Source organism: Pelophylax lessonae (assembly GCF_965119305.1).
Source record: "Pelophylax lessonae genome assembly, chromosome: 5".
NCBI classification, from domain to species: Eukaryota; Metazoa; Chordata; class Amphibia; order Anura; family Ranidae; genus Pelophylax; species Pelophylax lessonae.
Window position 1 is genome coordinate 231,575,422 of NC_138772.1, and position 27,154 is coordinate 231,602,575.

Genomic DNA, 27,154 nt, shown 5'->3' on the forward strand with positions numbered 1-27,154 from the left:
GCAGATGCACAGATGTGAACCAAGGCCTTGTTCACATGTGAGGTTGAGGAGTGGTGAAACCACATGCTTTAACTGTGTTTTTACCACCCCTAGCTGCAGAGGCAACAGCTGGGGGTGGACACATGCTGTGGCTCCGGCTGGAAGTATACCCCCAGGTGAATGGGGCTGCACTGCAACCACCCCACAACTGTGTGCATTGCATGGAGTTACAGCATAGTGATGATGCATTTAGGGGGTTAAAACAGGCGGTGAGGAGGCAACATATTGCCGTTTTACCGCCTGTCAAATGCCTCTGAAAAGCGAGATTTTCAGAGGAACGCCATTTTCTTGCTGGTACTATGAAAAAGCTGTAAAAAAAAAAAATCACTTCTGATTGTACACATATAGGGGGTCAGGATTAAAAGTAATGTGCATACATACACACACATGTACACACATATTCATACTCCTATATAAGCACATACACACACACATAATACATACACATATATAAAAACACACATATATAAACATACACACATGTACACACAAATGTACACATAAATGCACATACATAGAGAAAGCCTTTTAAAAAACGGCAGTACTGTACCTTAGCTTTCTTTCTGCTGGGCATTGCACTGTAGGGGGAGACAGAGAGCACAGCACACACTGTGCTTTCACTTTCCAATGTGTGACAGTTCTGCTTAGGATTGAGGAACTCCGTCTCAGCGGCCCTTGCCGCTCCTCCTATTGAGGCATACAGGGGGGGCCCCCTAGAGCCCCCTGCAGCATGGGGCCCGGTCGCCATGGCGACTCCAGTGACCCCTGCCCCAGATGACGTCAGATATTATGAAAAGTGTGGGCAGAGCCTGCTGTGATGTCATCGTGTTGGACTGGAAGTTGCTGGGAAGCCATTTTGACTGTTACCTGTTGAAGTTTATTATCGAGACAATCGCTTGTTTTTTCTGATGCCATGTGAGAGTTTTATACTTTTTACCATTAAAGAAGTGTTTTATACAGTCTGCACTATAAGGAGTTTCCTTTTTTATTTTTAATATATCGATATTGGAATGGATTTTGCAATGAGGTCTGCTTTTTACATACATGCATAGGACGACCAGATATCTCTTTTTTTACATTGAGGACAACTTTTATAAAGACCTGTTTGACGCCATATGTCCAATGCCTGATTTGACCTATCTGTAATAGATAGTCATTGCGCTTTGGTAAGCCTCATATGGTGTCATTTGGTGGAGGATCCTGTTTCCACATTCTTTCTATCCAGTGACTGGGGTTACACATTAACTTGTTTACCGATTCCTGTTGGACTGCACTTTTTCTTTATTGTTTTATTTTTGTGTTTATTACATTTTGAATGTTTGACCTGACACATTTTATGGATATTAGCGCAACATTTCCTTATTCCAACCTATGACTATGTTTATATCACTTAGTGACCATACCATACCATAAGCGCACTTTATACTCTTTTCTTTTACTCAATTTTACTATTATTATAAAAGTGTAATAAAAGTTTTAAGCACTTTTTTCATTTTTGATAGAGTAGGGAAAGATTAAAGCCCCTGCCACTTTTTGCCATCTGTTTTAAATGTAGACGCAACAGATGTGAGAGGGAATCTATCCAAAGTAAGGTAAGTCCCTCTTCAGAACAGATGTCCTGATTGAAAGATTTCCCCTCTTTTCCTGTTCTGGTAACAACTCAAAAAGTTGGATTTTAGATCACATTTAGTCACTGTGAATGGTCATCAGAACAAATGAAAGAGGATAAATCTCTCTTGTGGGGGCATAAAGATTAAAAAAACCCTGATAGAGGTTCTAACCCGTCACCACTCGATCCACACTTTTAAAAGGTTTAACCTTCACATACACTTAAACCCTTTAACCACATAACGACCGCTCACATTGCTGCTACTGCGGCAATGTGGCTCGTTATTATCCAGCTACGTAGACCTACGTCACTGGACTCCTCCCCTTGTGGGCGCCGCCGGAGGCTCGCTCCCGCTGTTTTCAGTCACAGTGGGAGTCGGGCCAGGGGAGGAGCGGCGCCGATCGCCGCTGCTCTTCCCCAATCGTCGGGGAATCAAGTGTGGAGATCCGCCCGCTTGTGTAAACAAAGCGGGCGGATCTCCTAAGTGACAGGCAGGGTCAGATTGCAGGGTTCAGCATAGCTGAACCTGCGATCTGTCCCTGTGTCACTCAGTCACCTCCCCCCACACGTCAGTAAGCACCAGGCATACATTAACCCCTCCCTCTCCAATAAAATTAACCCCTTCCCTGCCAGTATCATTTTTACAGTAACAGTGCATATTTATAGCACTGATTACTGTAGTAATGTCACTGGTACCCCCAAAAGTGTCAAAAATGTCAGTCAGGGGTCCGATCTGTCCGCCGCAATGTCGCAGTCCCGCAAAAAAATCGCAGATCGCCGCCATTACTCGTAAAAAAAAAAAACACCAAAAATGACAGAAAACTTTCCCTTAATTAGTAAACGCAATAACTTTTGCGCAAACCAATCAAAAAACGCTTATTGCAATTTTTTTTACCAAAAATATGTAGCAGAAAACAAATTGGCCAAAAATGATAACAAATTTTGATTTTTACATTTTTTGGGGGGAATTTCATATAAAAAAAATTTGTAAATATTGTTATTTTTTCAAAATTTTCGCTATTTTTTTGTTTATAGCGCAAAAAGTAAAAATCGCACAGGTTATCAAATACCACCAAAAGAAAGCTCTGTTTGTGGGAAAAAAAGGACGTAAATTTTGTTTGGGTACGGCGTTGCATGACCGCGCAATTGTCAGTTAAAGTCGCACAGTGCCGAATCGCAAAAAAGGGCCTGGACGTAAGACAGCAAAATCCTCCGGTGGTAAAGTGGTTAAAGTTGAAATACTAGGAAAAAATACTGGATTCAAGGAAAAGCCAAAAAAGTAAAAACTAGAGACAAAAACAAAAATGAATAAAATACATTAAATTCTTTCCATTGCATGCATTCTGAAGTCATCTAATTTGGGGCTGTCTCCTTTATTTTGCAAATACAAATAGATGATGTTGTAGGATCTTAAAGAATAGTATAAGACCTCATATTTATGGTTTAAACCTATGATCCCATGCATATATAACAAAATATATACACAGTAATAATATATACCGTACATAATATGATCTCGTAGACTGTCCACTGACCACTACTAAAGCCAAAGGCAAATCTCCTGGAAAATTTCTATGTGGTCATTTCTATTTTTTTGACAAAGGGAAATTTATTTTTTATGTTACTTGAGTTAGCGAGATCTTGACAAATTTCAGTAGCATAGCAATGTGTACCAAAATTGTCAGATGTCACACTGCTCATCAGTCTCAGAAAGATATTTGTCCATCTATAGCCATAGCTATTCTTTAATTATTTTATTACCTATACTTTTACTTTGTCCCTCATAGTTTAGTTTTGCAGTGATGGTTTAAGATTTGTGAACAGGAAGCTCTTGACAAAATAGGGGATTGGGCAGCTACATGGCAGATGAGGTTCAATACTGAGAAACGTAAAGTTATGCACTTGGGTGCCAAAAATACAAAATACAAGTCCAAATTGCACTTTAGGAGGGGCTCCCCTAGGAGAGCCTTAACTATAAGAATTGGTTACATAGATTACAATTATTCACACTGGAGAAGAGGTGCTAAAGAGGGAATATGATTACAATATACCAAAGTACCAAAATATCAAAGGTGACTTCAGTAACTGTAATAACTGGGTTCCACAAAGTGTGGCGGCACTCCTGCATTGTGAACACACGAGGTTGGCTGTTCGGGATGGGCACCATTCAGAGAATGTTTTGCATTTTCTCAATAAATGCAGGTGTTTGTTCAGAAAATATCACTGCCCTGTTTCTCCATATTGTCAAATCAGAAAATGCTTTGCATTTATTAAGAAAATGCTAAATATTCTCTGAATGGCACAGGTGCTGAGCAGCCGACCTCCTGTATTCACAATGCATTAGGCAAGCCATTCAGCACTGGATTCGAAAGCAAGATCGCTGAAGTAGTGGTTTTTACCTCAGTGATTTCCAGCTTCCAGGGGTATCAATCCTGTATGGTCCAAGCTGGACCAATGCATAAATATATAACATACCCTGCTTGGAAAAATTATTTAATGTTATACAATTGTTGAGGAAGCCTACCAAAATCTCTAAATTGAGGGGGCTGAGTTGTTTTGAATGAACTATAATTCATCCAAGGTAATTATATAGTTACATAGTTATGTGGAAAGGGGGTATAACTGCGCTAATACAAACAAAGCCGCAGCTTATAGTGAGATAACATCAAAAAATCTAAATAAATTAAAATTAAGGAAGCTGTGCTAATATTACCAAAATACAAATAAATGTATCAATAAACAAGTGTGAAAACTGACATAAATAGATAAATGATTTATGTCCCATAAAAGTGATAAAGAATCAGTATAGACTGATATTAGAAGTCCCAAATAAAGTAATAACTTAAATTAAATGACAAGGGTAAAATACAATATAACGTCCTCCACCACCGTGCAATTGAATGCTCTCCGCTGCAGTGCGTCAATCACCCAAACATGCCAATATGCTTACCAGATGCTGGTATGTAATGTGCCAATATAGCAATCAAATATATATCTTCCTCCACCATGGTGTAATTGAATGTTCTCCACTGTGGTGCGCAAATCACCCAAACATGCCAATATGCTTACCAGATGCTGGTAAGTGATATGCCAGGAAGACGCAGCTGTGACGAAACGCATCAGGACCGGCGTGCTGACGTCACCACGCAACACGGAAGCCGGCCGGCTTTGTTGTGATTTAACGCTTGTTATTTTACTGAATGTGAGTAATTTTCTTTACTTAATAAAGTGATTTTAAAACATATTACACTATGGAGCTACCTTTATCTTTTTTATGGTAACACTCTGGACTGGTGCTGTCTATGTGTTTTGAGTCTGGAACTTTACTGCTGGTGTGGTACCTGTCATATTGACATCCCCCTGCTGCCTCGATTTCCTGTGGGAATCGCCATCTGGACCTTAGTGGTTACTTTGTTAGCATATCACTTACCAGCATCTGGTAAGCATATTGGCATGTTTGGGTGATTTACGCACCACAGTGGAGAACATTCAATTGCACCGTGGTGGAGGAAGATATTTATTTGATTGCTATATTGGCACATTACATACCAGCATCTGGTAAGCACATTGGCATGTTTGGGTGATTGATGCACCGCAGCGGAAAACATTCAATTGTACCATGGTGGAGGACGTTATATTGTATTTTACACTTGTCATTTAATTTAAGTTATTACTTTATTTGGGACGTCTAATATCAGTCTATACTGATTCTTTATCACTTTTGTGGGACATTTTTAAGTTGTATCATTTATCTATTTATGTCAGTTTTCATACTTGTTCATTGACACAGTTACATAGTTAGTCAAGTTGAAAAAAGTCACAAGTCATCTAGCTCAACCAACAAAAAACAAAAAGAAAACACAACCATACAATCCCATATACACAATGCTATACCCATAGTTGATCCAAAGCAAGGTGAAAACCCCCAGAAAAACATGATCTAATTTGCTACAGCAGGGGTAAAAAATTCCTTCCTAATCCCCTAAGAGGAAATCTGATATTCCCTGGATCCACTTTACCTATAAATATTAGTACCCAGTTATATTATGTACACCTAGGAAAGAATCCAGGCCTTTTTTAAAGCAATCTATTGAGCTAGCCAGAGGCAAAAAACTATTTTCCTCTAGACGTAAAGAGTGCCCCCTTGTCCTCTGTGATAACCTTAAAGCATATAACTCAACACCAAGTTCACTTATGTATTTATACATGTTGATCATATCCCCCCTAATCTCCTCTTCTCAAGAGAGAATACATTCAGTTCCTCTAATCTTTTCTCATAGCTGAGCTCCTCCGTGCCTCTTATCAGTTTGGTTGCCCTTCTCTGCACCTTCTCCAGTTTGCCGATATCCTTTTTGAGAACTGGTGCCCAAAACTGTACTGCATATTCCAGATGAGGTAATGTAAAGGATAGGTGAACAGAAATGTATTTGCAGTTACTGCTGCCCAGGAAAGATGTGTGTGTGTGTGTGTGTGTGTGTGTGGGGGGGGGGCAAATTAGTTACACAAAACTAAACTTTCACATACAATTACCACACAAATACATATGTTTTAGTTCATATTGATGCATAAATATTGAAATCTCAAGAGTTCACAAATTTTGTGCCTCTGTAGCTCCTTAACCCCAATTTGCAAAGCCACAATAGTTATTTCCCTTGTGATTGTTATTCAATCATTTTAATAATAGCATCATAGATATTCAATTATCCATATAAATATGTTATTTATTTTATTAAAACTCTGAAATTTTCTTTTTTATTTGATTTATGTAGTACATATGTTATCTTATTCCCCTGTCCCAAACCAAGAAGCTACCAGTTCCCCAAGACCTGAAACAACAATTCCCTGCTGGTCACTAGCAGGACACAGTTAGCCTCCTTTCACATTAGGTCACTCCGATTTAGGGGGCGACCTGTGAAGTCGTGTGCAGCGAGACTTTGGCGCGACTTGCACGGACTTCAACTAATGGAAGTCAATTCAAGTCGCCTCCAGGTCGCCCCGAAGTAGTACAGGACCCTTTTTCTAAGTCGGAGCGACTTGTGTCGCTTCTATTAGAACCGGTCCTGTATTACTCAATGACCGGGACCATGCACGACTTGCCAGGCTGACCAAGTCACCTGACAAGTCGTATTAGTGTGAACCGGGACTTAGGGTCACAAACTCAAAGCCAATTCTCTATGCTTTATTTTGTTGAGAAATCACTTTGAAAAAAACCCTTAGCATTTCTGACTGTGGCCATCTTGAGTAAGGGCAAATGATTCATGTAGCATTTACTTCCTGGAATCTATCTGCCCTTAGCTCAAGCATGCATTCAGGAGAGTGTGCTTAGCTGAGAAAACCCCTCCTTCTCTCTCACCCTCCTGAAGACTGCAAGGATGTATGACATTTTTCTGGCAAGAAACCAGGCAGTAACTGAAAAAGTTAAAAATAGTTAAAAAAAAAAAGTAAATATGATAAACTTTCCTATCTATTTACTAGTGCTAGCAGCATGAGGGTTAAAGGATAAGTTCACTTTTCTCAAGAGTTTACATCTTACACCCATAGTCAGGGTGTAACATGTAACGAACAGACTGGCACATGCACCTCCCCGATCCCCGCTGTGACAGCTAGCTGTTACAATTTAAAAAATATGTGGCAAAGCGGGGCTCTGCCACCACCTGGCCACGTCACTGATTGACAGGGCTATGTGTATTGAAAATGACAAGGTCTGGCAGGCTTTGCAGATGTCAGCTTGTAGTTTTCAATGAACTACCACAGCACTCCACAGTAGTTTATTAATGCTACCTTTCAGATTGTATCTGCTTGCCTGTGTGGGATGTACGGGGAAGCAGATACACTGGCAGATCTGCTGGAGACCTGCATGGCACCAGCAATCTACTCATCGCTGGTGCAATGCTTTGTAGGCTCCTAAAAAAAAAAAAAATAATAAATGCACATTTTGTTTTAACAGCAAAAAAACTGTCTGTTAGACTTACTGGCAACAGTGTTTCTACAAGTCTTCCAGGACGGCAATACATGAGAGAGGAGAGGCTCCATCCTACAGGAAACACAATCAGTTCAAAGCTGTTAAAAGGCCCCACCCTTCCCCTTGTCCCTCAGTTGTAAAAAAGTAGTTCTCCAACTGATTCACAAGGGATGTATAGTTATTTAGGTACCTACCACCTATAGTTTACATTCTTTCCTCACCCTTTTAACAGGGTGGGAAGTAGGCCTGCCGTCCTGGAAGGTTCGTAGAAACACTGTTACCGGTAAGTCTAACGGACAGTTTTCTCCTCTCAACTTCCAAGACGGCAACACATGAGAGGATAATAAAGTAACCACAGACCTACCTTAGGGTGGGACCACCGCCTGTAGTACCTTTCGGCCAAAGTTAGCACCTCCACTCGGTAGTGCTTCAGAAAAGTGTCATGGCTGCACTGCGAATCTGTTCCCAGGAAGCTCCTGCTTTTTTGGCCCAGGATGTTGCCAGCGCTCTTGTTGAGTGTGCTTTCAGCTTAGCTGGCACAGTAACACCTGAAACCTCATTAGACATGGTAATGACTTGCCTAATCCACCTGGAGACTGCAGGTTTTGACGCCTGCAGTCCTTTTCTTGGTCCAGAGTAGAGAATCAAAACTTGATTAGAGCTCCTAAACTCCCTGGTCCTCTGTAAATAAGTGAGGAGACACCTCCTCATATCTAAACAATAAAATTAAATGTCTTTTTCATTTCTAGGATTATCACAAAAGGATGGTGAAATTATTTCCTGCTTCCTGTGAAAGGAAGATGCTACTTTGGACAGATATAGAGGATCTGGCCTGAGGATAATCATATCTGGGAAGATCAACATAAATGGTTCTTTAATTGAAAGACCTTGTAAGTTCCCTACCCTTCTGGCTTTCGTGACAGCCAAGAGGAAGGATAGTTTTAGGGACAAAAACTTAATGGGGACCACTTCTATAGGTTCAAAAGGGCTTCTAGATAACACCTCTAAAACCCTAGTCAGGTCCCAAGGAGGGAACCTGTCTCTAGTGACAGGGGTAGCTCTATCCCTGGCCATCAAAAATCTTTTAACTAAAGGTTCTTTTGCAAGCCTTGCGTCTAGAATAACAGAGAGCTGCTATTTGTACCCGAAGGGTGTTAACTGCCACACCCTTCTCTACCCCATCTTGTAGGAAATCCAAGAAAATGGGGACAGAGGTGGAAGAAATTTGCTTCTGCCTACGCCAAGTACAAAATGTTTTCCAAACTTTAAGTATATTTTCCTCATTACTGGTTTCCTGCTCAGGAGGAGTGTGTCTATCACTCTGTCTAAGCAGCCCTTGAATATAAGGATCTGGCGCTCACGAACCAGGCCGTCAACTGGAAGAATTCCAGCCTGGGGTGCAAAACTGGTCCCTGCAATAGAAGGTCTGGGAGGTTCGGAAGCTTCCAAGGAGGTGCTACCAATAACGCTTTCAGGGTCACAAACCACGCCCTGCTTGGCCACTAAGGCGCAATAAGGAGGAGGCAAAGGCCCGGAGAACGACTGAGCTTCTGTAAAACTCAAGGAATAAGAGTTAGAGGGGGAAAGGCATAGGTTAACTCGAACTGCCATATCTGGGCCAGAGCATCCAGGCCCAGTGTCCCTCTTTCCCGCGAAAGTCCAAATTTTTCGACTAGTGCCTGAAATACCTTGGGATTTAGCTCCCATTCTCCTTGTCTTATTGGATGACGACCGAGGAAATCTGCTTCCCAGTTGCTTTCCCCTTTTATATGAATGGCCGACAGGGAGATCACTCTTCCTTCTGCCCAGCCTAGGAATTCCTGGGCTAGTACCAACAGGGGTCTCTGGACCTGGTACTCCCTTGGTGATTCAGGTAAGCTACTGTTGTAGCATTGTCGGAGCAGACCTGAATTTCCATGCTTGAAATGGAACTCTCAAAGGCTTTTAGGGTTTCGCCCACTGCTCTGAGTTCTCTGAAGTTAGAGGAGGCCTGGGCTACTTCCTTGTCCCAGATGCCCTGGGCTTGGATTCCCTCTAGATGAGCCCCCCACCCCAAGGTGCTTGCGTCTGTGGTGACCCCAAGGTCTGCCCTTTTCTAAATTGCTTGGAATTGACCACCACTCCAGGGAGGTTTTTGCCTGAGGGGTGAGAATTTCCCTTTCGTCCAGGGACTCAAGCTTTTTTTGTCCCAGGAGGAAAGATGGAAGAATTGAAGGTCTCTCGAGTGTAGGTGCACACAAGTTACTGCTGGGATGCTGGCTGACATGAGCCCCAGAACGCTCAGTATCTCTCTCTGGAGCACGAGGGGGCGACCACCAACCTTTTTAGTGAAGAGACTACCTTCTCCACCTTTTCCCTTGGAAGGAAAAGACTTTGTACTAGTGAGTCTATCCGGTACCCTAAATAGGTCTGAACCTGGGCAGGCTCCAGGGATGACTTTTCCATGCTGGTCAACCAGCCTAGCGTCTGTAGGTCTGTCAACACCTTCTGGGTGTTTTATCTCACTTGGTCCACTGGTGGACCAAAAATCAGTAGATCGTCCAGGTAAGGAATCAAGGCTATTCCCTGGAGATGAAGATAGGCCACCGCCCCTGCCAAGATCTTAGTAAAAATCCCTGGAAGAAAAAAAAGAGGTCAGACCTCTTAGTCACTTGAGACAGGGAGGCGTCCAATCTTGGACTCTTTAGGAATTTTTGCACCTCTTCCTCCTGAAAGGTAATCTCCTTTTCCATGTCTTTGGTCTAACCAGACCTCTTTCAGGAAACTGCCATTCTTGAAGAATTTAATCTTTCAAGGATTCGTGAACAGGTAATAACCAGTCCTTTATACATCCTATCCTGTGCCGATGTTTCGGGGGGGGGGGGGGGGGGGTTGTGATTTCTTCTGTAGCATAAACAGCTTGAAGGAGTCCCTCCAGATTTTCTAGACCAAACAGATTTCTCTTCAATTTGGTCTCCTCTGCCTCACTGTCTGGATCCACATCAACCTCCTCCCCAGAGCTAAGCTGAGTTTTGGCCTGACCTTCTGCCTTCCCTAGGTCTTCCTCTTTCCATGCTTGAGCAGGGGGGGGGGGAGACTCTGTGAACCAGGCAGAAAAGCAGACGGGCTTGCCTTGGAACGTAAACTCTCCTGAGAAGGGCCCTCTTTAGGGGTAAGCTCACCCGGTTCTGTTACCTGGGGGGAAGCTACAGAGGTGCGATAGGACTAGATAGTGGCTAGCATTTCCTCCTGCATAGATTTAAGGAAATATTTTATCAACCCTAAGGCCTCCTTACCAGCCAGTTTTTTTTTTTTTTAACAGAGAAACCAGCCAGTTTAATACACCTGTAACAAAAGGGCTTGGTGTGAGACCTGGGCAGTCTCACACCAATTACCCCACGTTTTAGAGGAGCTAGTGCTAGTGGATACAGGGGGTGCTTTATCAGAGGCCTCCTGGTTTCCACCTGGGGATTCTGCAAGAGAAGAGGAGATAAACACAATATCACTCTTCCTGACCCATAGTAACCTGGCTACAGGCCCCACTGGGGGAGAGCATGGGAACTACCAGGGACTAATCCTGACACTGGTATCAGTCCCAATCGGAAAAGAAAACAGAGCTCCAATCTGCTTTTGCCTGTAGCCACCTGAACCGACCTTCTCTCCTCCTTCTCCATGAGGTGGGTTGCGGCAGGTTTCATGTCTTTGGCAGTGTACTGGATTCTTGTGGCACGAGAGTCTGCCTTACCGCCGCCATGCGGGTCCGGCGTCTCCTCCATATTCGCTTCCCTCTTCCGGGTCGCGCTGCGCATGCTCCGCCTTTTCTGCACAAACCGGATGTTCCGGTTTCAAAGTGAGGCTTGGAGCGTGCTGTCCGGCGTTTTTTTTTCCAAATTCTTGCTGCATGCGAATTCCAGCTGAATGGCTGGGAGGACCGGAGGAGACCCCTGCTGAATAGCAGACCACAGGCTCTGGAGGGACCACCACTGTGACTGACTGCCTGTATCCTGGGGCAACCTGTGAGAAGCCTAGAAGGCGGGCAGGTAGAGTGTGGCCTTCACTGGCATTGCTGAACCTGCCTCACAGGGGAACCATGCAACACAGGGTCTTCAGGTCAGAGAAAAAAAATAAATGTTTTGCTGTAGGAGAAACACAATCAATACTGAGGGACAAGGGGAAGGGTGGGGCCTTTTAAAATCTGTGAACTGATTGTGTTTCCTGTAGGGTGGAGCCTCTCATCTCTCATTTAATGCCATCCTGGAAGGTGAGAGGAGAAAGTGCGCATTTATTATTTTTTTCCAAAAGTGAACTTATCCTTTAACGCACAGGTGGCAAACACAAGGCCCACGGGCCAAATCCTGCCTGCCAGGCCTCGTCATGTGGCCCACGCAATGGCCCCTGGCTGTCACCTCTTTTGCTCACCGCTGTTCGTTTTTCTCAATGCCAGGTCTCCCAGGCAACAAGAGTAAACATCCTCCCCCTAAGTCCCGCGAGCGCCACTGGCTTTGTGTAAACGCATGCGTGGCCAGGTGGTCTTGCTTTTATACCTTAGTGGCGATGGAGAGGCAGTGTTGTGCTGATGATTTTGAAGTGATGGTGAAAAAAGATAAAAAGGGCAGAACTGAACACTGGGTCTGGTGCTGGACACAGAGATCCGCCTACACAGGGAGGTACTAACTATAGCCCAATATACTGGGAGGGAGCCGCCTATACGGGGAGGTACCAGAGCTGGGCCAGGTAGGAAGGTAGGAGAGAGTACAAATGTGAGGAACCCGGGGGGGGGGGGCTGTGGAGGCAGATGGGGGGGGGGAAGTGGTGGGTGCAAAGGTCAGAAATCGGAGGGGTGGTCAGAAAATGAGATGTGACACTGTGCATAGCCCGCTCCTTAACCCTGCATGCTATATGTAGCACACTTCTGAACTGTGTACGTAGCGCACTCCTGAACCCTGCACTTTGTACGTAACATGCTCCTGAACACTAGACTCTGTAGGTAACACACTCCTGATCCCTGCACTCTATAGGTAACGCATTCCTGAAGCCTACACTCTGTACATAACCCACTCCTAAACCCTGCACTCTGTACGTAGCGCACTCCTGAACCCTGCACTGTGTATGTAGAGCACTCCTGAACTATGCAATCTGTATGTAACACACTCCTGATCCCTGCACTTTGTACATACTGAACCCATGAACTGTGTACGTAGCGCACTCCTGAACTCTGCACTCTGTACGTAGTGCACTTCTGAACCCTGCACTCTGTATGTAGTGCCCTCAAGAACCCTGCACTGTGTACGTAGCACACTCCTGAACTCTGCACTGAGTATGTAGTGCACTCTGTACGTAACATACTCCTGATCCCTACACCCTGTGCGTAGCGCACTCTTGATCCCTGCACTCTCTACGTAGCGCACTCCTGATCCCTGCACTCTGTACGTACTGCACTCCTGAACCCTGCACTGTGTACGTAGCGTACTACTGAACTCTGCACTGTGTATGTAGTGCACTCCTGAACTCTGCACTGTGTATGTAGTGCACTCCTGAACTCTGCACTATGTACGTAGTGCACTCCTGAACCCTGTACTGTGTACGTAGCTCACTACTGAGCTCTGCACTGTGTATGTAGTGCACTCCTGAACTCTGCACTGTGTATGTAGTTCACTCCTGAACTCTGCACTCTGTACGTAGTGCACTCCTGAACCCTGTACTGTGTACGTACCTCACTACTGAACTCTGCACTGTGTACGTAGTGCACTCCAGAACTCTGCATTGTGTATGTAGTGCACTCTGTACGTAACATACTCCTCATCCCTGCACTCTCTACTTAGCGCACTCCTGATCACTGCACTCTGTACGTAACACACTCCTGAACCCTGCACTCTGTACGTAGTGCACTCCTGAACCCTGCACTCTGTACGTAACACATTCCTGATCCCTACACTCTGTACGTAGTGGACTCCTGAACCCTGCGCTGTGTACGTAACACACTTCTGATCTCTGCACTCTGTACATAGTGAGCTCATGAATCCTGCACTGTGTACGTAGCGCACTCCTGAACTCTGCACTGTGTATGTAGTGCACTCTGTACATAACCTACTCCAGAACTCTGCACTCTGTACGTAACACATTCCTTATCCCTACACTCTGTATGTAGCGCACTTCTGATCCCTGCACTCTGTACATACTGCACTCCTGAATCCTGCACTGTATACGTAGTGCACTCCTGAACCCTGTACTGTGTACGTAGCGCACTAATTAACTCTGCACTGTGTATGTAGTGCACTCCTGAACCCTGTACTGTGTACGTAGCGCACTTCTGAACTCTGCACTGTGTATGTAGTGCACTCCTGAACCCTGCACTCTGTACATAGTGAGCTCATGAATCCTGCACTGTGTATGTAGCGCACTCCTGAACTCTGCACTGTGTATGTAGTGCACTCTGTACATAACCTACTCCTGAACTCTGCACGTAACACATTCCTTATCCCTACACTCTGTATGTAGCGCACTTCTGATCCCTGCACTCTGTACGTACTGCACTCCTGAACCCTGCACTCTGTACGTAGTGCGCTCATGAACCCTGCACTGTGTACGTAGTGCACTCCTGAACTCTGCACTGTGTATGTAGTGCACTCTGTATGTAACATACTCCTGATTCCTACACTCTGTACGTAGCACATTCCTGATGCCTGCACTCTCTACGTAGCGCACTCCTGATCCCTGCACTCTGTACGTAGCGCATTCCTGATCCCTGCATGCTGTACGTAGCGCACTCCTGATCCCTGCACGCTGTACGTAGTGCACTCCTGATCCCTGCACGCTGTACGTAGCGCACTCCTGATCCCTGCACGCTGTACGTAGCGCACTCCTGATCCCTGCACGCTGTACGTAGCGCACTCCTGATCCCTGCACACTGTACGTAGCGCACTCCTTAATAAAATGCAGAGAAAATTATTTATGATAAAAAAAGTATAAACATGGTCCTAGAGATACAACCAGCTCTTTGAGGGCAACCATACTGTTGATGTAGCCCCTATGAATTTGAGTTTGACACCCCTGCTTTAAAGTGTAACTAAAGGCAAAACTTGTTATTTTAGTTTTGGATAAAGTGGAGAGGGATAAGAACGCTTGTCAGTTTTTATTGCCATCTGTATCCCTGTTAAGGAGATTCATTCTCTCTATTTGTCTTGTTTATCATGATCATTGACCATAAAAATAAAAGAATATCACAAATTTTGGGTTGTCCCTAGAAAAGTAATAGAGGGGAAATCTTACAATGAGGACACTAGTTCTGGTGCCTGGGAGTCCCCAAGGAATACTTTTAATTTGCAGGGATTTCCTCTCACTTCCTGTTTGGTTATGGGACAGAAAGTAAAGGCAAAATGGGACAAAGATGGGGGAAAAACATGACAGGGGTTATAACCCTCACTTTCTCTATCCAAAATGAAAAAAAAAAGTTTTGCCCATAGTTCTACTTTAAAAATAATTAACGTTGATTGGGAGAGTTAAGTTCCATTTAAACGGCATTGCAAAAATAGTGTTTTTGACATCACCATGTCAGAGATATAGTTAGAATTTACACAATTATAGGACCAACCTGCTCCCTGTTTGAGTAATTCTGCAGCAGAATTGGCAGCAGTCTGAGGAACTGTCTCTGCAATCTCTTCCAAAGGATCTGAAAAAAATTATAAAAACTGGCCATTGATAAAAAGAACTATAAATATAGTTTAAACACAGTGAACAAAGAAGCACATTTACTATATACAGATGGGTGGTGATGTTATGGCTGATTGACATACAGTGTATATATATATATATATATATATATATATATATATATATACACACACATATATATATATATATACACTATTCTGGAATCAAGGCAAACCTTTAAAAGAAAAGTTGCATGGTCCTAAATATGCTCAAAAAACACACATTGACATAAAGTTGTGTGTGTTTGAGCACCCCTTGTCAAACTAAATATTTAGTTAATTTTGATTTTACAACTGGTAAACAATTACTGGAGGAAACTATAGAAGTGTGTTTTCCAATGCAAACACAACCACATTTTTCTTTTTTTAAAACGCAGTAAAAAATATCACTTGTTCACAGAGAAACACTTTTTGCAAGGTCAGTGGCCCGAATTACCTCATTACACCTTATTAGCATTAGAAGATGTCACCTGCAAAGTTTAATAAAATCTCTGATATTCCAAACATTGGGTTTGTACTCAACAATCATGGGCTCATATACTTCGCTACATCTCCCTATTTCAATAAATCTAACAGCTAAATGCAATGTCTTGGCAAGAACACCATAGCCTTAGTTGCACAGTGCTTTCATAGAAAATTACAATGTTCTACTGTGTCTAATAGTTACATAGCGGTTAGTGGGCAGAACCACAGTGTACAGCAGGTCACCAGGCATTCAACTCTCCAGGGAATGGTGTTGTAACCTAAGATTGTTTTCACCTGCAGTTATTTTCCAAGAGTGCAAACAACTTTTTTTTTTTTTTTTTACACACTATTTTGTTTGTGCCAGCAACAGACAAGCCTTACAACTGTGCACAGTAACCTTTTTTTTTTTTTTCCAATATAAATTTTTAATAAGTTTTCAATCCAAAATATACAAACAAATCAAAAACATTCAAAACACTTCTCAATATACAAAATTATCATCCCCTCTTCCTGTCCCTAACCCTTAACCCATCCTCGCCCTTCCTTCTACATTGTTGTGCTGCAGTTCACTTTCCTCTCCGTTAACTCAATCTAACCCCTTATTCCACCTATTCTTCTAAATATTTATGTCTTTTTATAAACTGCCTGTTTTCTCCATGTTTTTTTGAGAAGTTCTTCCTCTCTACTATCAAAATAAAATACTCCATATTATATACAGTATCTCACAAAAGGGAGTACACCCCTCACATTTTTGTAAATATTTTCTTATATCTTTTCATGTGACAATGACAATGTAAAGTAGTGAGTGTACAGCTTGTATAACTAAATTTGCTGTCCCCCCAAAACAACTCAACACACAACCATTATTGTTCAAACTGATGGCAAGAAAAGTGCAAATGTCTAAATTGGGCCCAAATTGTCAATATTTTGTGTGGCCACCATTATTTTCCAGCACTGCCTTAACCCTCTTGGGCATGGAGTTCACCAGACTTTCACAGGTTGCCACTGGAGTCCTCTTCCACTCCTCCATGATGACATCACAGAGCTGGTGGATGTTGGAGACCTTGAGCTTCTCCATCTTCCATTTGAGGATGCCCCACAGATGGTCAATAGGGTTTAGGTCTGGAGACATACTTGGCCAGTCCATCACCTTTACCCTAAGCTTCTTTAGCAAGGCAGTGGTCATCTTGGAAGTGTGTTTGGGGATCATCATGTTGAGTTACTGCACTGCGGCCCAGTCTCTGAAGGGAGGGGATCATACTAAGCATCAATATGTCACAGTACATGTTGGCATTCATGGTTAGCTCAATGAACTGTAGCTCTCCAGTGCCGGCAGCATTAATGCAGCCCCAGACCATGACTCTCCCACCACCATGCTTGCCTGTAGGCAAGACACACTTGTCTTTGTGCTCCTCACCTGGTTGCCACCACACACGCTTAATGCCATCTGAACTAAATACATTTATCTTGGTCTCATCAGACTACAGGACATGGTTCCAGTAATCCATGTCCTTAGTCTGCTTGTTTTCAGCAAACTGTTTGCGGGCTTTCTTGTGCATCATCTTTAGAAGAGCCTTCCTTTTGGTGACAACAGCCATGCAGACCAAATTGGTGCAGTGTGTGGCGTATGGTCTGAGCACTGACAGGCTGACCCCCCACCCCTTCAACCTCTGCAGCAAGGATGGCAGCACTCATATGTCTATTTCCCAAAGACACCCTCTGGATATGACGCTGAGCATGTGCACTCAATTTCTTTGGTCGACCATGGCGAGGCTTGTGCTGAGTGGAACCTGTCCTGTTGAACCGCTGTATGGTCCAGCCACTGTGCTGCAGCTCAGTTTCAGGGTCATGACAATCTTCTTATAGCCTAGGCCATCTTTTTGTAGGGCAACAATTCTTTTTTTCAGATCCTCAGAGAGTTCTTTGCCATGAGGTGCCATGTTGAACTTACAGTGGCCAGTATGAAAGAGTGAGAGCGATAAAACACCAAATTTACCACACCTGCTCCCTATTCACACCTGAGACCTTGTAACACTAACGAGTCACATGACACCAGGGAGGGAAAAAATGGATTTCTGGCTTACCGTAAAATCGCTTTCTCTGAAGGTTATTGACAGATGCAGCTCCATATTCTTCTTAACCATTGGGTTATGCTGCCCCCTACAGGAGTAGGCCACTAGGCAGGAAAAAACTTTACCATGCCTATGGGGCAGTTCCTGAAGGCATACACCACACCCACTCACTCTGCTATAGGATTCAGTTTTGTTGCAAGCAGTGTCCAGTTTTCACTATCGTTCATTGACAGACGCAGCTCCATATTCTCATTAACCATTTGGACGTCCCAAAGCAGTATTTGCATGAAGGGGTGGGAAAACAATGCAGAGAAATAACGTAATTTCCCAAGGCTATACTTAGTCAACCAGTTAACATGAAACTCAACCAGGAACTACTGGAGTTCATATAGAAATAACATACACCCCCAAAGAGAAAAAAATGCTCTTATAAGCAGCAACCTGCAAAACCTTGTGGCCAAAAGAAGCATCTGAGGACGCCAACACATCTACTTTGTAGAATTTAGTGAACATGTGCACAGACAACCAAGTTGCTGCCTTGCAAACCTGTATTACGGACACCTGATGGCAAAAAGCCCCAGAGGCACTCAGCGCCCTAGCAGAATGTGCCTTCACAGGTGTGAATACGCCTGTACCACCGTCTGCCTGATCCATCTGGATATGGTCGCAGCAGACGCAGCCAATCCTTTCCGAGGTCCTTCCGTGAGTACAAAAGGAGAGTCTGATTTCCTGAAAGACTCAGTAACCGCCAGGCAAAACCTAATTGCCCGAACCACAGCCAAAGAATGCAAGGCAATTTCCTTGGGATGCTTGGGCTTAGGACAGAGTGAAGGTACAATGTCTTCATTCAATGGAAATCATTAACCACCTTAGGAAGAAATTACTGATTAGGTCGAAGTACCACTTAATCTCTGTGGACCACCCCACCAGAGAAGGAGAATGGCAGGACAGCGCCGCCAATTCAGACACTCTGTGGGCAGAGGTAATAGCCACCAAAAATTCTATCTTTTGTGACAGAGGAGATCTCCCTAAGCAGAGGAATCTCCCTAGGTTTTGAAAGGGAGGTTTTTGAAGAACAGACAGTACCAAGTTAAGTTCCCACGGAGGTAACGGGGACTGCCACATGACGAATTTCCTGGATAAAAGATCAAAGAATGCATAACTAAAGGGCGTTGAAAAAAGACCACCAAAGCCGACACCTGGCCTTTAAAAGTACCCAAGGCCAACCACTGCTCAACCCCTCTTTGGAGGAAAGCCAATATCCTAGCCACTGAAAAGAAGCGTGGATGCACCTTAATCAATTCCCACCATGAGATGTACGATTTCCACGTACGATAATAAATCTTCCTGGAGGTAGATTTTCTAGCCTTCAACAATGCAGGAATCACTCAGTCAGAAAGACGCCTATCCTTAAATACCTGGCTTTCAACAGCCACGCCGTTAAAGCCAGCGACTGTAAAGCAGGATGGAAGATCGGCCCTTGAGACAACAGATCTTCCCTGAGAGGAAGTCTCCAAGGAGCATCTGTGACCAACCTTACCAGATCTGCATACCAAGACCGGCAAAGCCAGTCTGAGGCCACCAGAATGACTGGAATCCCTTCCACCTCTTTTCTGCGCAGAAGCCTCTGCAGAAGTTTCAGCGGAGGAAACGCATAGATCAGCCGATACTGACCCCAAGGAGCCACCAGTGCATCTGTGGCATCGGCCAGAGGATCCCAAGACATGGCTATAAACCTCTGTACCTTCAGGTTAGTCGATAAACTAACAGGTCTACATTGGGTGCCCCAACAGGTGAAACACCTCCGGGCGCAGGGCCAAGGAACGGAGCCACCACAGAAAAGCACTTCTTGCGTTTTGACTCAAGCGAATCAGATTGTCCAAAGATTTTGGATCCTTGTTCAACTTGACAAGAGTACCCCTTTGCAGAGGTCTCGTGTGGAACTGAGCAAACAGAATTGCCCCGAAGATAGACACCATCAGGCCAAGAGCTCGCATGCAAGTCTGCAATGAGGACACAGTGCTGGATAACAGCAACCGAAACGCCCTCTGCTACTTTTGCAGCTTTCCTGGGGGATGAAACACCCTCGCAGAGGCTGAGTCCAGAGTCAGTCCCAGATAAACCATTTTGGAGGCTGGGACCAGAGCAGATTTTCTGAAATTGATGGTCCAACCGAACTCTTGCAGAGTCCATACAGTGATTGACAGAACACCTACCAGAACTAAGTGGGAGTCTGCTCTTAAGAGGTGATCGTCCAGGTACCCTAGTACCGCAATCCCCTGCTGTCATAGTAATGCCAATATCGGAGCAAACACGTTGGTGAAGACCCTGGGGGCAGAGTCGAGACCAAAGGGTAACGCCACAAATTGAAAATGTTCCTCTCCTACAGCGAAGCAAAGAAAACACTGGTGTCCAGCGTAAATAGGGATGTGCAGATATGTGTCCTCGATATCAATAGAGGCCACAAAGTCCCCTTGGTGTAGAACGCCACTACCGTATGAATGGACTCCATTCAAAACCTCTGTACCCGCATGAAGCGATTCAAAGCATTGAGGTCCAGTATTGGAAGCACTTTCCCTTCTTTCCTGGGAACAGTAAACAGGTTTGGATAAAATCCTTGAAAGCATTACCGGGAGGGAACCACCCTTTGCAACAGCAGATCTTGTACCGCCTCTCATAGATCCCTTAACCGATCTGAAGATAGGTGTAGATTGGACGGGAAGAATCTGTCCGACGATCGGAACCTGAATTCGATCTTGTAACCTGAGCAGCTCGTGGGCCCATTTGTCCTAAATCTAGGAGGTCCCTGGTTCCGGACTGAAAACGAAGACATCCCTCCACCCCAGAGGGCGTCCCTTCATGCAGACAGAGATTTGTCCGAAGATCTGGAGGGGCCTGTTCTCAGGTTACCTGACCACATCTTCTTGGAACCCCCAGATTACCTAAATGGTAATCCTTTCTCCTGCATGCCGAAGGCACAAAGGGGCCCTGTCTATTACGCGGTGACTTGCCCGTAACAGATAGAGGAATAAGAGTACTGTTCCCACCTGTGAGTCCTTTGATCAGTTCATCCAACAAAGACCCAAATAGGCAGTCCCCCATAAAGGGGAGATCTGATAGAGCCTTTTTAGAAGCCTGGTCCGCAGACCAGCTTTTTAGCCACACCATGCGTGATTACCATTATTGCATTTAGAACAACTCCTCTGACTCATGACAATTTTGTCATAGTAGGTGGGAAAAGGGTGTACCTTTACTGCTTTTAGGTGATCTGCGGGCCCTGAGGAGACCTGCGCCCCCCATGTTAAAAATGTTCTGCACCGATACAATCAGTGCACGTGTGCAGTAAAAAAAGGAATCACCCTCACCGTAGAGCACCCGAAGTGCATGGACGCAGACCCAGTAGAGTAGCTATATGCTAAGCTCACCCTGAGAACATAACAAGCAGGGGAAGTCGCCGACCACAGTCACGCATGGCGACGCCAGCTAAAGTTCCACAAATAAGAGGCCTATTAGACCTAAGGGTCGCCCACCATTAATGACATAAAAGGACATAGTCCCCTATATAGTAAAGGGGAAGAGGAGGCCTGCTGTGACACAGATGCGCAGACAGAGTACCCCCACACAACAATGCCCCCACGGCATCCCCTGGTTCAGGGGGGGCGCCAGGCAGTCCATGTGTCCACCCCCCAGAGGGGGGGGAAGAGTGGATGCCCATCCTCTGCTCTTATGACCCCAGTCAGATGCTTAAACAGCCTGATCAACAGCTAGGACAGCCAGCCGCAAGTAGGCCACAAAGCCGCGGCATAAATTTGGGGCCCGATCCGGTCACGAGCCTGCCATCAGCTCTGTCAGCTGCTCGGACAGCTCGGTTACGAGCTTGGACAGCCTGATCAGTTGCCCGGACAACTTGGTCAGTCACTCAGACAGCAAGCTCCGTCAGCCGCGAGTAAACCGCAAGCCGCGACCTACATTTTTTGCCCGATCCGGCCACGTGAGGCATCCACCGGTCAGCTTGGTCAGGCAACTCATCTCAGTCAGCCACCTCATCTCAGTCAGCATGGTCAACTCCCGGACAGCCGCGAGTAGGCCGCAAAGCCGCAGACTAAAATTTCTGGCCTGACCCAGACACGTGAGGCGCAGACCCACGGATGAAGAAACAACCGCTCCCCCCAAGCCTATAACCACTGCAGGGAGCCCAAAGGACATCCCTGCCCCAGTCACTAACCCCCAGGGGACCGGGAACTTGCTCAAAGACCCCCGTGTGCGATCCGGACAGCCCAGTCAGCAATAACCGCATCCATTCCCTCTTACTGGAGCAAGTGGCAAAGCCAGCTCCTACCTAACCCCGGGGGGAGGGGTAGGTTGGGGCCAAAAGACCACCATGACTGTTAGAGGGGCTAGGGGGAAATGGAAGGGAACCTGGGGGTCCGACCATCCCAAGGAGGGGCCCCCATCCACCCTGAGACTGCAATAGCTATGGAGGGACACTACTCACCAAACCAACAACAATCGGGTGGACACCACTCCAGGCAGACTACCTCTCCACTCAGGTAGGGTTGCTGAAGGTCAAAGGGCACGCTGTGACTCAGGCCTAACCAGGTCGTGTGCATCCTGGCGAGGTGTTTCACTCGCGGGCCAGCCCCCGTCCATTGGGGCTCTGTTGTGGCGAGGCCTAGTGTGGGGCTATAACCTGCACATGCTCGCTGGCCAGACTGGGAGACCTTAAGGATCTAGGATATCCAGTCCGAAACCCAGTCCGGCTGTTGATTGCTGTTCTTTCAGAACATAACTTGCTGAAAAATTTAAAATTTTAACAAAGGTTCCCTTTAAAATAAAAAAACAAGCTAAGACCCAAGTCCCAGACGGGAACTAGGTTTTTCTCCTAAACTAGGCAGAAACAAACTGAATCCTATAGCAGAGTGAGTGGGTGTATGCCTTCAGTGTCCTACTCCTGTAGGGGACAGCATAACTCAATGGTTAAGAAGAATATGGAGCTGCGACTTTCAATGAACGATAGAGAAATGGCTAATTGGGCCCAATTTGGACATTTGCACTTAGGAGTGTACTCACTTTTATGAGAGAGTGAGAGCGATAACACCAAATTTAACACACCTGCTCGCCATTCCCACCTAACACCTTGTAACACCCACGAGTCACATGACACCGGGGGGGGGGGGGGGGTGGAAGCTAATTGGGACCAATTTGGACACTTTTACTTAGGGGTGTAACTTACTTTTGTTGCCAGCAGTTTAGACATTAATGGCTGTGTGTTGAGTTATTTTGAGGGGACAGCAAATTTACACTGTTATACAAGCTGTACAGTCACTACTTTACATTGTAGCAAAGTGCCATTTCTTCAGTGTTGTCACATGAAAAGATAATAAAATATTTACAAAAATGTAAGGGGTGTACTCACTTTTGTGAGATACTATATATATTCAATTCTGTTAAACCAATCTCTAGTGGAGGGGCTTTCTATTTCCAAACATTTTTTTGGTATTGCCCCTTTTGCCACGTTTATCAAGTCTGGAACTAGCATATTTTTATACTGTTTATGTGATTTATCTGTTTAATGCATGGGTGTCCAACCTTTTGGCTTCTCTGGGCCACATTGAGTGTAGAGAAATTTTCTCGGGCCGCATATAAAATATATACTTTAGTTAAGGTATATAAGTAAAAAAACGCTGCCGCGCCCTACCTGGGCTACTGGGCCCCCCCTCCCCCAGCACTAATTTAACACAATTAGTGTATGATCCCCTCCGAGGCAGCCTCTACCTACAGTTAGTTGGAAGCCGCTGGGGCCGTGCCCCTGACTCGACTTCCTTCCTCCCCAGCAAAAAGAAAAAAATTGTCAGGGGGCAGTGGGCCGCATTGCCTGCAGTTCTGGGCCGCATGCGGCCCCCGGGCTGCAGGTTGGACATGCCTGGTTTAATGGAATAAACATGCCCATGGGATGAGAGAATAATCTCTCCTGTGATTTCCTTGGTATATTGTTGTACCTTCGACCAGTAAACACGAATCTTGATATTCCCACCATATTTGATACATCGTACCCCGTGCTTTACAGCCCCTCCAACATAATTCAGATTTCCCTGGATTGTGTTTATGTGCTTTTATCGGCATTATATACCATCTCAATATACTTTTGTAATTAATTTCAATGGTATTCAGATCCATCGCATAACAGTACACGGCATACTCATTTAAATGTGATCCTATCTCTTTTTCCCATGTGTCTATGAATGGAGGTGTTCCCAGGTCCGCCATTTCTGTTAACATCTTATATTTCTGAGATATACCATGCTTTATTTTTATTAATGGATTACATAGTTTCTTCACTAAGTACTGATCCTCCGTGGATCTCATGGGTTGTGGTAGAGCTCTCACAAAATGTTTTAACTGTAGAGATCTCCATTCATTTAACATCAAATTTCCTCTTCTAGTGTTACGTTTGTGATATGACCTAATTCTCCCATCCTGTATCATGTCTTTTAACCAATTACCAAATTGTGTCTCATCTCCAGATGCAAAATATTTTGTGCTATCTAATGGCATTAAGGGCGAATTATATTCCCTAACGCTGTTGGGTTCCAATACAATGCCCTAATCCATTGAATTATTCTCGGGCCAACACCCATATCTTCTATTGTTCCCAGCATGAACTCCCAGTCCACCCTGTCAAATGCTTTCTCAGCATCAATTGCCAACAGGAGGGCTGGGATATCCTGGTTTCTAGCATAGTGTAATAGCAATAATGTTCTTATCCCATTATCTTTACCCTCTCTACCTAGGACAAGTCCTGTCTGGTCTGGGTGTATCCAGTCTACTATTAGATCTTTAATCGAGTACCTAATACTTTTGCATATAATTTAGTATCGATGTTTAACAATGCTATTGGTCTATAATTAGAGCAAAGGGTCGTGTCTTTCCCTTCTTTGGGTAATACAGTGAATTAGGCCTGTAATGATTCTAATCTCATTTCCTCTCCGTCTCCTATCCTGTTCATATAGGTGCATAGTTTTGGCACTAGTATTCCCTTCTTCTATAACAAGGGTCTTCAAACTACGGCCCTCCAGCTGTTCAGGAACTACAATTCCCATCATGCCTAGTCATGTCTGTGAATGTCAGAGTTTTACAATGCCTCATGGGATATGTAGTTCCGCAAAAGCTGGAGGGCCGTAGTTTGAGGATCCCTGTTCTATAATATCGTATAGTATACCCATCCGGACCAGGACTTTTCCCGATCGGTTAATTTTTTATTGCCTCTATTATCTCCGTCTGCGCGATTGGTGTCTCTAGCGCTGATAATTTTGACTCTTTTATATATTTTTGTGTCCTTTGTTTTCTATTTTGTTCTACTTCTCTAGGTTCTTTTTACCACAAGTTATATAAAGCGTTGTAGTAACTTTGGAAAGCTCTAGCTATATCTGTTGTCAAGTGTACATATTCCCCTTATGATCTTCTATTTTTTCTATATAGTTATTCGACTTTTTATTTTTCAGCATTCTTGCTAAATATTTCCCTGGTCTGTTTCCCCATTTACATCTTTCCCTGGCCACTCTGTTCAAATTGCATCTGGTCTCTTCTTCTAAAAACTCTTTTAATTTATCTCTTTTCAATACCTGAGCTTGTTGTTGCCTATCCTCTAGACCAGGCATGTCCAACCTGCGGCCCGAGGGCAGCATGTGGCCCGCAACCTCAGGTAATGCGGCCCACTGCCCCCTGACAATTTTTTTTTGCTGGGGAGGAAGGAAGTCAGGTCAGGGGCACGGCCACAGCAGCTGCCAACTAACAGTAGGCAGAGGCTGCCTCAGAGGGGAGGGGGGGGGGAGGGGAGCATGTGCAGTGTTTCTGACTCCTACCACCATGACCACTTCAAATCACTGAAGTGTTCATGGTGGTTAGAGTGTTCCTTTATTATCGCTCAGAAGAAGTAAACCTCTGTATACGGTTTCCATTTAATCTGATCATCCTCTAGTTGTTTTAAATTAGTGCGGGGGCGTGGCAGCGCTGGAAGGGCGCAGCGGCATTTTATTACTTATATACCTTAACTATAGTATATATTTTATATGCGGCCCGAGAAAATTTCTCTACACTCAATGTGGCCCAGAGAAGCCAAAAGGTTGGACACCCATGCTCTAGACTCTTCTTATGTTTCTTTTCCATCTCATGGATCTCTGCTATTAATCTTTTTATATTGAAAGTGCTTTCCTTTTTTTATTCCTAGAGCTTATTGAAATAATTTCTACTGCCTACTGGTTTTCTAATCTGATGTACTCTCTCAACCCGTAGCTGTTCCGTTTCACCTCTTCCCAGCAGAGGGTTACAGATTTTTTTTTTATTTTATCTATTAAGTCCTCTCCATGTGTTGCACTGGGTAATCTGTGAATTCTCAGGTTCTTCCTCCTATTTCTATTCTCCTGATGTTCCATCCTGTATGCAAGACTTCTATGTTCTCTCTTTAAATCCTTAATTTTTTTTAAAAAAAATCTTTTTTGTGTCTGTATGTAGCTGTCCTGCCTCTTTTCGAAGTCTTCCACTCGTGCTAATAAGTGACCCAGGTCCTTATGGATTATTGTCAATTCAGTTTTTAAGGCTTTTTCTAGTACTGCGAGCATGGTCGCCATTTCGCCCTTTGTAGGTTATGGTTCTTGTTCTAATCTGAATTGAATTGTTGTATATAGGTTTAATGGTGGCCTATTTTGCTTGCTTTTTTCTTTCGCTTGGTCTTGTTTTTTGCGGGCTCCTTGCTGTTTCTCTTGAGACTGTTTGTCTGAGGCATCTTCCTGTGCCATGTACTTAATTGTTCCAGGACTGGAACTCACTCTTGGCGACTTTATAGTCGCTCCTCCTCTTGCTGTTTTTACCTCTCATGTTTTACAGTACAATTTTACCAGACCCCCAGTATTCCAAAAAGTCTCAGACAGATCATATAATCTAATAAATCTCAGGCAGTTACTTAAAGTCATGTACAGAAGTGAGGGAGTTCAGAGAACAGGCACAAGAGGAAATTTGATGTCCTATATGAGTCTGCGATCTTCCATATATCTTCTCTTCATTACTTCCGGTTTATTCAGGCATTCATGAGACCATTGGGCCCCACTTCTCTATTCTCAGTGCCTCCGCCAGACGGTCTCTCAGCTTCACCTCTCGGTTCACCGATGTGGCCCTCATCTGCTCCTTCTGTGCACTGCACAGTTGCCTCCTTCAGCGCCCAGACTCGCTGCGCTCACAGGAGCCAGGTGTCCATTTAGAGGGGCCAGGATAGATCCAGTCCGACAGGCAGTGAGTCAACTGCAGCTGGAGACTTAGCCCTCCA

General features: G+C 44.5%; 1 protein-coding gene across 1 annotated transcript in view; it reads right to left on the minus strand.

Moving 5' to 3' along the window:
* TNS3 (tensin 3) overlaps positions 1-27,154 on the minus strand; it is a 504,601-nt gene that overhangs the window by 14,367 nt on the left and 463,080 nt on the right. Inside the window, exon 21 of the mRNA XM_082257842.1 lies at positions 15,181-15,258. Coding sequence (XP_082113968.1) covers positions 15,181-15,258 — 78 coding nt within the window. The remainder of the gene's footprint in view (positions 1-15,180; positions 15,259-27,154) is intronic.